Here is a 13,570-nt window from a genome sequence, read left to right on the forward strand (position 1 = left end):
TTAGGAAGTTAAGTACTTGTTCGGGTGCGATTACAAGCTGAACGTGTGTGTGTGCAGTTATTTTTTTTCTTTTTGGTTTAAGTCGTGTTTTGTACTTGACTTTTTACTAGAGAATCGTAGAAGGCAGTTTTTATGCTCTGTTCTCTCTGTTTCCTCTGTTTTTCTTCTTTCTTCCTCGATATCTATAGTTCTGGCATTTATGCTTCTTTGCTGCTTTGATCAGCATCAACAGTTGTAGCCTTTCTTGAGTGGTCATCACACTATTAATTTTGAGTACAATCCATGAAAATTGTTTGGTCAAAATTGTTTGAAAGAATATTGTCGGGAGCGTTCTGACTGGTTATGTATTCCTTTTTTACTGTGACATGTTTTTTTCTTAAGAGAAATTAGCAATTCTTGACATTGGTTGAGATGCTTGGATATATTGTATGGACTGGTTTCAGAATGGAATCTATGTTGGGAGTAGCAGAAAGTACAAGAACTCTTCCCAGATTTTCCTTAATAAGAACTGAACTTAAATTCTTGAAAGGTAAAACAACTAAGGCTTATGGCTACTTCCATTAAACTGGTCTCTTGATATGCTCTCATTATGACTTGCGGGATATTCTAAGTTTATACGAGCATCTCGCTCTTTGGATGTTGGAAATTGCGTTTGAAGACGTCGGTTGCTGATCCCCGTGGCTCTAAATATACTTACGTGTCTACCGGGCAGCATCGGATGTTGAAGTTTTAGATCATTTTCACTTGCACAGAGGTTGCAGCGGGTGGCTTCCCCTTCTACGTGATCCACGAGTCGGGTCATAAACCTGCTGTCATAAACCTGCGTGGGGTCCTCGTAAATGTTGGGTGGCGTGAAAGACCTCCACGGCACGGTTGTCCTAAAGTCATCGGGAGTTCACTTCAATCACCCTCTACAGCAGTAAGCCTATTCACGCACAATGATGGTTTTGAAGAAAAGAAATGGGAACACTCACTCCTGCTTGGGCTAAGTGGCCTTGTTATATTCAAATTCTCTTTCCATTCCATGGAAATTAAAACAGCAATATTTCATTCCTTGTGCATATATTGATGAAAAAATAATTCTTGTTCTTGACGTATTAAGCTACTCTTATTTCTTCTCTTTTTTGTTTCTATTTTTTTCCCTTTGAAAAGAGTGAGTACTTAACAAGGCATAAGTAATTGATATATGTTTTCCCTAAATGAAGGGGAGAACCTATTTGGAATACAAACATGGATATCTCCAATACTTTGACTTTTTTTACATCATCAATGACAGCTTACGCGGTTAACCTAGCCATGTTGCATTGTTATGTAATTTGAAATTTGTAATAAAATTTCTTACTGTCATTGCCATCGTTATCATTTCCTAAGAAATTAATTTTCTTGGCGAATGATTATGGCAGTAGAGGTATACATAGGATTTTCAAAAAATATGTGCCTTATGGCATCTCAAAGACACATAATAGCTTCTAAGACATGAGTTGTTTCCATGTTAATGCAAACTTGTCACATAATGATAATTCAATCCTCAAATTGAACCTTGTCATGGTCTCTTAGATAGTGTGTTTGAACACTAGTTAACTTAAATTTTTCACCAATATTGATGTCCATCATTTAAACTTGCAACTTCTTGTTTCATGAAATTGTAGCCTTTGAGTGGTCATCACTAATAATTTGCAGCGCAATCCATGACAATTGTTTGGTCAAAATCTGATATAACCCTAGCTTTTGAAAGAATATTGCTAGGAGTGTTAAGTATTCCTTTTTTATTGCAGCATGCTTTGTTCTTAACAGATATTAGTAATTCTTGATATTAGCTGAGATGCTTGGATTCATCATATGAAATGGTTTCAGAATGGAATCCATGTTGGGAGCAACAGAAAGTACAAAGACTCTTCTTTGTGTCCAAGCACAAGTAACATGTTAAATAAATTCTTGAAAGGTAAAATAACCGAGGCTCATGACACTCCCATCAAACCGGTCGGGTATCGATCGGAGTTTGAACATCTGTATTCTCCTTCCAATTTTGCCTTTAAGTTTCCTTAGCGCCCTCGGCAAGAGTATATCTTCTGCTATGTTTGTCACTTCATTTGCTCGGTTCGAAAAGCAAAATGTTAGAGCATAACAGTGGTATGTGGATCTCAGTGGTTGGCCTTTACCTTTCCTGTTTGAGTTACGGATCAAAGTTTCCACAAAAATCGACCAGCTCGTCATCAATTAATTTCTTCGCCCTCTCCTTCTTTATAAGTTTCGACGAAGTAGAGCGGGTGTAAAATATTTTGGGTGGAGTGAAATTTAACTTCAGCTTTTCTATCGAGTTACAATCGGTATGGACGATTCTTGCTTTTCCTTCGTATTTTGCCATGGCGATGAAGCGTTTCATATGCATTCATGGAAACCCCATTAATGTGTACATTTTCATGGTTATTAGGTAAACTTGTAATAGCAAAACTTGAAACTCAATGTTTGGAAAAATACTTAGTCAAAAATGAACGTTTGTATAATTTACATCAACAAAACAAATGAAAAGTATATTCTTCATCGATGAAAATATTAGGCATAAATTGTTAATAATAAAAATATTATTAATAAAATCAACAATTTGGAAAACACTTTCGTGGAAAATGATTACTTATATCGTTTACGAAAATAACTTTAGACGTAAAAGGTTATTGATTATTAAAATATTTTTTATTGATTAATTATGCTAAGCGATGTAAACAAGTATTTGTCAATGAATCATCTATTAGTTGGACACAGATAAATAATTAATGTGAAAGTTTGTTAATTTCTTTTATGGGTAATTTACACTCGAAAGATATGGTTTCAATAACTATCCATCAAAGTTGTCATATCATATCTGAAATTTACGCAATCTTAGGATCGATGCGATCACAATTTTTGGATCTATCCTCTTTTTTCTGATCCCCACGCGTCTTTTCCTTCCACGCCACCAAACGTTTGGGTTGCGGTCAAGAGCCGCAACTTTTGGGTCAATCCTCCTTTTCTCTTTGGGTGGACCCCACGCGTTCTTCTTGCACCCCACCAAACATTTGCACCTGTGTTATCTTCTTATTGGGTCAATTCCATTCCCACAACGGATCAAGAAAAATTTCCATTCCCAACTTGGCAGATTCGGTCTCAAGAGAAAATGAACAGAAAGTGTGTTGGCACACCTCCCCCACCCCAAACCCCCCAACCCCGTGCCCCCTTCTCTCCCTCCCCCTCCCTCTTCCTCTCCCTTATTGTTTTCCAATCTTTTTCCAATATGGCGGTATGGTGCTGCATTAACATTTTTGTCAAACATAAGAGAAAACGTTAGTCATATCAAGAGAGGAAATCATAATCAACATTACAATAAAAAAAAAAAACCAAGAGTAATAGTCCACAGCGGCTCCAATTGCACAAAAGTCAAAATCTTGACCCTCATTCGTTGTTGTGTTGATGGGAGGAAATCAAAATTGCACAAAAGAAGATAAAGCTGGTGCAAAAGTTAGGTTATATGAAAGAAGAGACGGGTGGGTTCTTGCAAATGTTGGGTGTCGACCTCCACGACACGGCAATCTCAAAGTTGTCGGGAGTTCACTTCAATCAACCTCCACATCAATAAGCCTATTCATGCACGATGGTGATTTTGGAGGAAAAAAAAATGGGAACACTCGCGCCTACTGGGGCTAAGTGGCCATGTTACATCGAATTTCTTGTTGCATTCCATGGAAATAAAAGCAGTAGCATTTCAAAACTTACATGGTTAACCTAATCATGTTGCATGATTTTATAGTTTAAAATTTACAATTAAAAGGACAGTAATGATTGGAGTCCTTGTGCCATTTATGTATTTGAGTTCTTGAACTTTTATTTCGTTCATTTAAGAATTAAAACTTGCATTAATTTTTTTATTTTTTTTAGAGATTCCATCAATTTCTAAGGGACAGAAATCATAGCTGCCTTCTTTAATTCCCTGTAGACGTAATAACAGATTGCATGAGAATATGTCTAAATGACCATGAATTCCCATGTGAAAGAGAGAAACATAATTTATTAAATATCCTTTTTTGCTAATATGAGTGATTGGAAAATTTAGAATTAACATGTGATATCATTCATTAAATTATCTCTTTGGTTTCATTGTCACAAACGTGAATCATCCCAGAATTAATTACTTCAATAAGTCTCCCAACTCTAATTTTTACGTGTATTCTTACATATAAAGGCAATTATGAAGTTATTTTCTCATTGATCAAAATAAGGATCCTCAAATAATATCGTTTAAAATTTACTTCCAAAAGGTATTTGTATGAATTGATATCTATAGACAGTGCTACATATTTTGAAATTATAAAAAAAAAAAAAAAGAAGGACTAAGCAAGGTGCAGTATCAATTTTTTAGAGAAACAAAAAGATTGAGAATGTTTTAATTGTTAAATCTTAATATTCTCTTATTTCTCTTATTCTCTGGATAAGAATTTCATTATTTGAGGGCATTTGACTTTTCGTTCGGGAACTGCTCTCAATACGAGACCAAAGGCATTTTTATTTTCATGTTCAAATGGAAATGAAAACAAAAAAACGAGAAAATTTTCTCTAAACAATGCAGGGGCGACCTGCTTTTTTGACCCACAGGCTTTTGGTTTTTCCTCTTTCTTTCTTCAGTCCCTTCATTGTGGACCCCACACATCTTTCGCACGGCACCCAACATTTGCACGCGCTTGTCTTCGTATTGCTCAATTCCGTTCCCACTGGTTGACCGAATTTTATAATGAGCTGCCGTTGGCCTTGCTGTGTATGTTCGTGCATGAAGTGGATCACGAGGCACCACCAAACCATTGTTACCCAACGAAAGCATCAACTCTACAACCTCCTCTCAAGCACTCCTTAACTCCTTCTTTTACCTTCTGGAAATGGCAGAAGCAGTGCTCTTCAGCCTCGCCACCGACATAATAGAACTGGCCGGTTCCAAAACCTTTTCGGAGATCCAACGTGTACGAGGTGCGAGGAATGAGGTCAACAGTCTTAAGGACACCGTCGAGACCATCCGAGCCGTGCTTTTGGATGCTGAGAAGAAACAATGGGACAGCGAGCAGGTCAAGCTCTGGCTCGTGAGGCTGAAGGACGTGTTGTACGACGCACAGGACTTGCTGGACGATGTCGCAACAGAAAATCTAAGGCGGAAGGTCACTCCTGGCAACAAGATGTGGAATTCGGTGCGCGTTTTCTTCTCTAAATCGAATCAACTTGCACACCGCCTCAAAGTGGCTAATGAAATTCAGGAACTTTGGAAGAGGCTGGATAAGATTAAGAAAGATAGGGAGTTCCATTCATTTGAGCATCAGAGAGAGGAATCAATGGCCATTGCGAGAGGAAAGAAAGAAAATTTATTACCCGATGCAAAAATAATTGGTAGGGAAGAGGACAAGAAAAAGATCAAACAACATTTGTTTGCTTCCTCCCCTAGCCAGAGCGTGTCATTTGTTGCCATAGTTGGTAAAGGAGGTCTTGGAAAAACTGCACTCGCACGACTTGTGTACAACGATGGGGAAGTAAAAGAACATTTTGAGCCTAAGATGTGGGTGTGTGTATCTGATGTCTTTGATGTGAATTTGATTATTAAAGAAATTCTTAAATCAGCAAACTATCCAGATCTTGAGAATAAGCCTCCAGACCAGTTGCTGAGTCTTCTTCATGAGACTCTAGGTAGGAAGAAATACTTGCTTGTTTTGGATGACTTGTGGAATACAAATCGGGATAAATGGGTGATGCTTGGAGATTGGCTAGAGGATGGTTTGCAGGGAAGCAAGATACTTATAACCACTCGCAATCACAAAGTTGCAGAGATCACAAATACGAAAGCAGTTATCTATGAACCACGTGGCTTATCTGATGATAAGTCGTGGGACTTATTTAGTAAAATGGCTTTTGGAGATGGGGTAGAATCGTTAGACCCAAAACTGGAGGAAATGGGGCGAGATATAGTTAAAAAATGCAGCGGGGTTCCCCTTGCCATTAGAACTATAGGAGGCCTTTTGTACGGCAAAAACAAAGATGAATGGCTCCGTTACAAAGTGCATGAACTTCCAGAAATACCAGAAATTGATGTGGATGGAGGAATTATGCAAGTCCTCAAATTCAGTTATGATCATCTCCCGTCATGCTTGAAAAATTGTTTTGCATATTGCTCATTGTTTCCGAAAGATTATGTCTATGAGAAAGATACAATGATCCATCTTTGGGTCGCACAAGGCTTTATTGAGTCATGCAACAAGGAGGATAACCTTGAAAAGGTTGCTGACAATTACTTGTCAGAACTACTATGTGGGTCATTCTTTGATGCTGAATTAACAGTCAAATATGGCGATGGCTACAGGGTCAAACTATTCAAGATGCATGATCTCATGCATGATCTTGCCCAAAAAGTTGCCGGAGGTGAATGCAAGATTGTTAATTTTAAAAGAGGAGATAATGCTAGAGGAATTCGACATGCATCGTTTATTTCAGAGACTTTCTCTGAAAAGAAAGTGCTGTCCCTACTCAAAACATCTAAATTGCGGACGTTTCTCTTTTTAAAAGGTGAATCCTCTATACGCAACTATCATAAAGTTTTCTCTAGTTGTGGACATTGTCGAGCATTGTATTTGGACCATACAGATATTCCTCTCCCTCCTTCCTCCTTAGGAAAGTTGAAGCAATTAAGATTTCTTCATATTTTTCTGAATCAATCCATCCAGAGTTTACCAGATTCAATCACTGATTTGGTGAACTTGCAAACCCTTAAACTCTCGCTTTGTACGCAGCTTCAAACATTTCCTAGAGATTTGAGGAAATTGGTCAGACTTAGACACCTCTTAATTAATAAATGTCGTTCACTAAGCCAGCTACCACCCCTGAGTGAACTCCCTTCGCTAAGGACATTGAGTCTCAAGTTCTTGGGTAAGTTAGTTTTCGTTCAAAAGACAAGTGACCTAGAGCCATCTAATACCACACTCCCCTTCTTTCAATCTCTTGAGAGTCTAAAACTCTTCAGTTGCAAACTGCTGCAAAGATGGTGGTGGGGAAGAATGCAAGAAATGGGAGCACATCAAAAGCATCGGTCAGACAACTCACGGCCATTCTTCCCAAAACTTAGGTTCGTGCATATATACGATTGTCCCAACTTGATTTCTATACCACCATTCCCCCAGGTGGAATACTTGTCAATAGATGGCACAGACATGTTGAAACAACAATGGATGGCCAATCCAAAGTGCCCATCAGAAGGAACAGTGGAAGCCACATCCATTCCTTTCCCTGAACTAAAATATCTAAAAGTTGTTAGTACTAATAAGGATCCAGAGCCCTCCATGCTTAAGAGTCTACTCCGATCGGCCAGTAACCTCGAGTATATGAGCATTAGCCAATGCGACCTAAGGATTCTCTCTTGTGAGATGCAGCACCTTTCCTTGCTCAAGGAACTCAAGATTTGGGCTTGTCAAGGACTCGATTTATTGTGCCAAAAAGATGTGTGGGGCAACCAATGCTTTAGGAATCTTCGTGCTCTTACCATTGGAGCTTGTACAGATTTGGTGGCATTACCCGAGGGAATTCAACATGTGACAACCCTACAATCTCTCTATATTTCAAACTTGTTGAGGCTAAGACTTTTGCCAGAATGGATTGGAAATTTCTCCTTGCTCGAAAAGCTTGAATTATCTTCCTGTCATAGATTAGAGTATATACCATATAAGATATGTTACCTCACACATTTGAAGAAATTGAGAATTCATAAGTGTCCCTTATTGGATGGAGGGTGCCTTGCTAATGTGCGCATCCCAATCGTATGGGAGGGTGATGAAACGCATGACTCGTCCGATTCGGATTAGCATGAGAGGTACCACAAAAGACTTATATCACCTATCGATAGCGTTCCTTTTTCAACTATTTCACCTTCTTTATTATTTAACTCATTTCTCTTGCCTTCACTATACATTCGCAGGTTGCAGCGCAGAAATTTATCAAAAAGAAGGATGGCGTCCCTCCACTCCACTCCAGTTCGCCACCATCTTCCCCGTTTGCCTCCTCGTCTTGCTCAATCCCTCCTTCATCTCCTCCATCACCGCCGCCGGAAGAACCCCCGCATCCTCTCCATCGCCTCCTTCCTCTTTGGCCGGGTCCGCCCAGGTCGATGATCGGGAAGTTGAGATTCTCGGATCCGCCGCTCGATTCGGATGTCTCGTGCGGTCGAATGAAGAAATCCTGGGGATTTTGGTGATCCCGGCGTCCACGAGGCCTTTGACGCCGGCTTTCAAGTCCTCGCTCGCTCTGTCGCAGCTCTCTGCTCGCCGGAGTTGGAGGCCAAATCGATGGTAGGCATTGTTCCTCTCTCTCTCTCTCTCTCTCTACTGCAATTCAGTTTTCGCTGTGAATGTGTAATGAGTTTGGATTATGAATTGAATGTTATGGAGACATTTGGATTATGATTTGAGTGTTAGGGAGACATTACAATGTCAATGCATGATATGAGCATCTTCTTTATAGCTAATTGATTGAGAGAAGAGAAGTGAAGAGAACACTGACATCCATTGCGAGTTTCCGCTTGACTTTAGAATTATGAGGTTCATAAAAAAATGGAAGGATAGCTTATGGGCTACCGCTTGCTGAGAAAATGACAATGCTGTCTAATAATGGCTGATCCATTGGACGATCGGGCGGCTAGTACACAAAGTTTTGCAATTTATGAAAACAAAATCTATTAGGACAGAGTTGAACAATGATAGATGACAGGACGGTTCGATATGGTCTTAGCCCTTGACTTCTCTGCAATTACAGAAATCTATATGTAGAGGCATCTTTGGTTGTAGTCCTCTCTTTGTCATCACTTTAAGGGAGTCTCTGGACTTCCCAGGTAAACATAACTATTATCTACGAGCTAGGTCCATATGATCTAGTAAGCATATGGAAATCTCAATGTTCATCTGAGTGAAACAGACAACAACTTGGTGAAAATCTTGGACAACCTTGATTGATGCTGATACTCGCAATAGTTTTATAAATCATAAAAAGTGGACCCTTTTGAAACTAATGTACTGAGCTCTCTGAGCAGCTAATTTAACAATCATATGCCTTTGGACATGAGAAGCTGAACTGTGAAAAGACGTGGTTCTGATGTTACTGATTAGAGGAAAAACCCTTCTTGCTTTCTTTCTGGACTCCATGTGTTGAACAGTCGTGTTAGGGTGGGGACTTGCCTTTGCATTGTTTCATAGGGCAGGGCCATCCTCTCAAGCAATACTCAAGATGTTGTGGAAATCCCAGTATTCCGCAGAAATTCTTGTTCCCGATGGTGATTTGGACTCTTTTGGCTAAATGTAAATAGGAAAAATCTTGATGACGCAATCCTAACTCTAACTTGATCATGCAAGCCAGGCCTAAAGTTTCTGATTTTTATGTTACCATGGATAGCAAACGTAGTCGGGTTTTTTACAGAACTTGGACAGTCCGATGGAACTCCCCGCTGGATGGATTGTTCAAACTGAACACAGATGGCTGGGTTTTTGAAGGCCAAGGCATGGCAGTGGCCGCCATTTGCTGCTGTAAACCCAACCGAGGCCAAAGCGGTGCTAGGCGACAGTGGCTTTTGAGAGCAACATTAGAAGTCTCAATCTAATCTGATAACCAAGTGCCAATAACTGTTGCCATGCAAGACTCGATAGAAAATTCTATGCCGACTTCTATTATTTTTCAATGTAGGGGATTGTGACAATGGTTGACATCAACAATAAGGAATGCAGACTCCTGATGAAGTTCCTATTGAAATTATGGACTTTGTATGTAGCCAATTCTAAAGGAGTCTGGTCTTCTCATAATGTAGCAGTGGATAGGGGCCGAGATAGTGGCTGCTCTACTGCGGTAATATTCCTTTTTTGTTCTTTCTGAAAAATTTGCTCCAAATTAATTCGTTTTTGGCATATGTTTAATGTTGCATGCTAAAGTGTGAGCGAAGCAGCACCGTTAAAACATGGCGAATGGTGTACCTTCTCTTCCGGGCTCAGCTCGTCTCTTCATAAGATAGACTAATCATCCACAAACCGAACTGTAGCTCCTGTTGGAAGCATAAGATAGAGTAATTGTAAAAAAAAGTTACTGAGGGTTGCCACCACTATGAAACATGATTCTCGATAAATGACCTCTCTCAAAAAGTCAGTGAGTTTTGAAGTAAATGCTGTGTTTTGCTTCTCCTTCTATAAGCTTCTAATACTTCTCTCTTTAAATCAGCAATGATTCTGCAGGAGAAATGGAATCCTTCAATCTCTTCTTCTCCTTACTTTTGCTAATATGCTTTCTTATCCACTCCCAGAGTTCATCTGAAAGTAAGAAATGATTGGAATCTTGAGGAAGACCTTAATTAGCTAGGATCTTTACACGGTCCTGATCCTAAGCTAAGAAGAATCATAGGATCAATGTGATCCTACCGATCCAATTGATCCAACTTTGATGTACTTTGATCTTTAAATGTGTATATCGATATTCTGGTAGAAATACTGATTTTTCTTGTACATGTAGTATATAAACTATAAATTCACACAATTTTGTAGTTTTAACGTTGCACATTGTTTATAACTAACGAACTTCATAAAGCTAGCCAAGATTTCAGTATTGTTGGTGTAAATTTTTTAGGATCTTACAATCCATCATCTGATGCCAAATCTGATCCCTTAGACACAGTTATTAATCATAAGCAGGATCCTGCTCCTCACAGCTTTGTTCTTAACTGTATAAAACTAAACCAAGAAAGCTACGGCAGTTAATAATTGTTCCTGACAACCTTATTCCTGACAACCCTAGGGCATACTTACAAAAGCACCTAAAACCAGAATCAAAGTCGTTCTACATGTTACTGATTGTCAAAATGCTTTTCAAGACAACCTTCTTGTTCTAGGGAAAGAAAGCCACTCTTCGAGGAACTTCCTTTACTAGATTGCCTCCACGGAAAATTAGCCTCCTCCTCGCTTACATTTGTCTCAGAAAAGGCAGATTAGTATATGGTTGGATTGAAAACACTTGCCCATAGACAAAGACCAAATGATCCTTATCTTCAGTGTGATTCACACCTCAATATTGTAAAGAAAAATATAGAAAGACCACACTGTTCCAATTCCCAATCTTAAGCATTCCAAACCATATTTAAATTCCATCGAATTCTGTCATAACTAGTATACAAAAAAATCTCAAAATTGTACTGGCTTTCTGCAAGCGTTAAAAGAATAAAGGAATAACTGTTTGGTGAGTGATTTTACACTTAATCCCCCATGCCAGGAGAATATAGAGTAGTTTGTACTCAAGAGATTATGATGGATTAGCTATCCTTTTTTATCAACTTCTACTCTACGAGTACTCCTGCTCACTTCCATCATCCACATTATGCAAGATTTGTGTTGTCTTAAGTAGTTAAGGTTTGAGAATGTGGTTTAGCTTTAGTAGTTGAATAGTTCTGGGCATGTCCCATTTATTGAGTTGAAATTCTGTAGGCTTAGTCATGCTGCTGATGGAAGAGGTATTTATCTTGATTCTTCGGTGGATTCTTCATCCTTAGTGATATGCTTTTCGAAAAATACTTTTATAACATGAAATGGTGATTTCAACATCAACAGATGAAGGATGGGTTGCATCTGTACCTTGAGTGGGTGGTATCCTTTTGCCTCTATGCCCTAAATTTGTCTTTTGTTAGGTACAGCAAAAAGGTTTTTCTATGGCAATATTTCAGCAAACAGCTTGCCTTGTTTTCTTGTAAGTTGAGCTTGTTGCATAGAATGCATCTGTCCAGAATCCACGAATGGGTAGTAGGCCGTTTTGCTGTTTTCTCTCTGCCAGGGATCTACCAGATTCCACATTGATTTTTCTGTTTTCTCTGGTTTCAAGCAGAAATTGAGGAAGACTTTCTATAGTTCTGCAGGACTTGTAATTAGGTTCGCTATGGTACACTGGCCTTCTGATGATTTGCAGAAATCTACCTACATTCAACTGCGAAAGATGTTTTATGATAAATTAGTTGATAAAAAGATTTAACTAAGAATGTATTTAAGCATGTTTTCACTATTCTGATGACAGTAATATCCTAAAATCACAAAATTGATATCGTGTTAGTGGCTATGCATGTTTTGTAACTTATATAAAAGATTATCTACAGCTGTTTACTTTGCGTGGCAATAACTTTTACCAAATCACATGCTTTTTTCTCTTGTTTGTTCTCCACTCTCTGAATTGTGTTTTGAATCTCATGATGTGATCGGCATCCATGACAAATAAATATGCGAATATAGTATTGCCCACGGTATTCTCCATTAGTAGACTATATAAATACTTGGCCTCCGTCTCCAGCTTGAAGAACCTGCACTACTCGTTCATCACCTCCTCCAAGAGGCTCTCAGGGACCTCATGGTTGATCACCCAGAAGAAACCCCTTTTTTCCGATGCTCGTGCAATCTTTCGCAACACGTCTTGTCGTGACTGGTGGGCCTTGCATTCACGCATCCGAGGTCGATGAGCGGGATCTCTCCGCAACCCTCGCGGCAAGGCAATTTGTCAGGTGGCTGAATGAATATGCGTGAAACTTGGGCAATCCCGGCGCCCACGAGGCTTTTAACTCCGGCTTTCGTCTCGTCGTATACTCTCAATTCGTTAGCTCAGTCGTTCTCGTCGTCTACCGCAGTGACCATTGTGTTCTCTGTAATAAGGGATTACGTGTTATTTAGTGAAGATATTGGATATTCATCATTGTTGATCTAGAGAAGAGCTAAGCACGAGAGACATAATGGCCATCGGGAACTGACTGAAAATAATACGGCGTTTCTTTTAAGTGAAAGTTGGCCCAGGAAGATATCAAACAAACCATAGGACTTGGTAACGAAAGAGTTCCTCTTTTCTCAAGTATAACTTTATTTGTTGCCAAGTCCTTGAAAGCACATATAAAAGGAAGGATAATGACATAATTAATCTCTAAACTTTGGTCTAATTTATAATATAGCCCCGAAATTTTTAATTTATTTAATGTGATCTATGAACTTTAACTCAATGTGTAATATGATCCTTAAATTTTTAATTTGTTAAATGAAATCCATGAATTTTTCATATGTGTTCAACTTAATCTATGAATTATATGAGCAGCCCTATATTGAATATTAATGATATATTATGACATCAAGACAAATACAAAATCTTCATAAAATCGAACTGCAAAATTAAATTAAAATAATCACAATTTTGTGATACTTCTATTTCACGTAATTTACAATATATATCTCAAATCATAAGAATATGTACACTAACATATTTGAAGCTACCTAGGGATGCTTCACTAACAAAATTTCATTTTATCTTCGTTTGCATTGATGTCATTAATATCTAGTTTTGTTAAATTTGTATACTCTTTCAAAATTCTAACGAAATCATAAACAAAACTGTATACGTGCAAAGCACCAAAGTTCAACTAGCAGTCTGATATGCATAACACCCTGAAAATTAATGGTAAAATATCTAATTTTGTGGCTAGTAAATTCAAATTTTGGACCACATTCATCAACCAAGTTGTGTCTACCAT

At 38.6% G+C, this 13,570-nt stretch overlaps 1 protein-coding gene and 1 long non-coding RNA gene across 3 annotated transcripts; both read left to right on the top strand.

Moving 5' to 3' along the window:
- The first annotated feature begins 4,901 nt into the window (after positions 1-4,901).
- On the top strand, positions 4,902-7,123 carry LOC120287264 (putative disease resistance protein RGA4). The gene is made up of 3 exons (XM_039300008.1): positions 4,902-6,423; positions 6,646-6,824; positions 7,022-7,123. The coding sequence occupies exons 1-3, from the start codon at positions 4,902-4,904 to the stop codon at positions 7,121-7,123; spliced, it is 1,803 nt and encodes a 600-aa protein (XP_039155942.1).
- A 927-nt stretch (positions 7,124-8,050) lies between these two features.
- On the top strand, positions 8,051-12,747 carry LOC120286777. 2 transcript variants are annotated; one of them, XR_005545488.1, is made up of 2 exons: positions 8,051-9,882; positions 12,352-12,747. It is a non-coding gene; the product is annotated as an uncharacterized LOC120286777 (long non-coding RNA). The 2 variants fall into 2 exon arrangements; XR_005545487.1 differs by lacking the exon at positions 12,352-12,747 and adding an exon at positions 10,249-10,560.
- Positions 12,748-13,570: the final 823 nt, after the last annotated feature.

Source organism: Eucalyptus grandis, chromosome 8 (genome assembly GCF_016545825.1).
Source record: "Eucalyptus grandis isolate ANBG69807.140 chromosome 8, ASM1654582v1, whole genome shotgun sequence".
Lineage (NCBI taxonomy): Eukaryota > Viridiplantae > Streptophyta > Magnoliopsida > Myrtales > Myrtaceae > Eucalyptus > Eucalyptus grandis.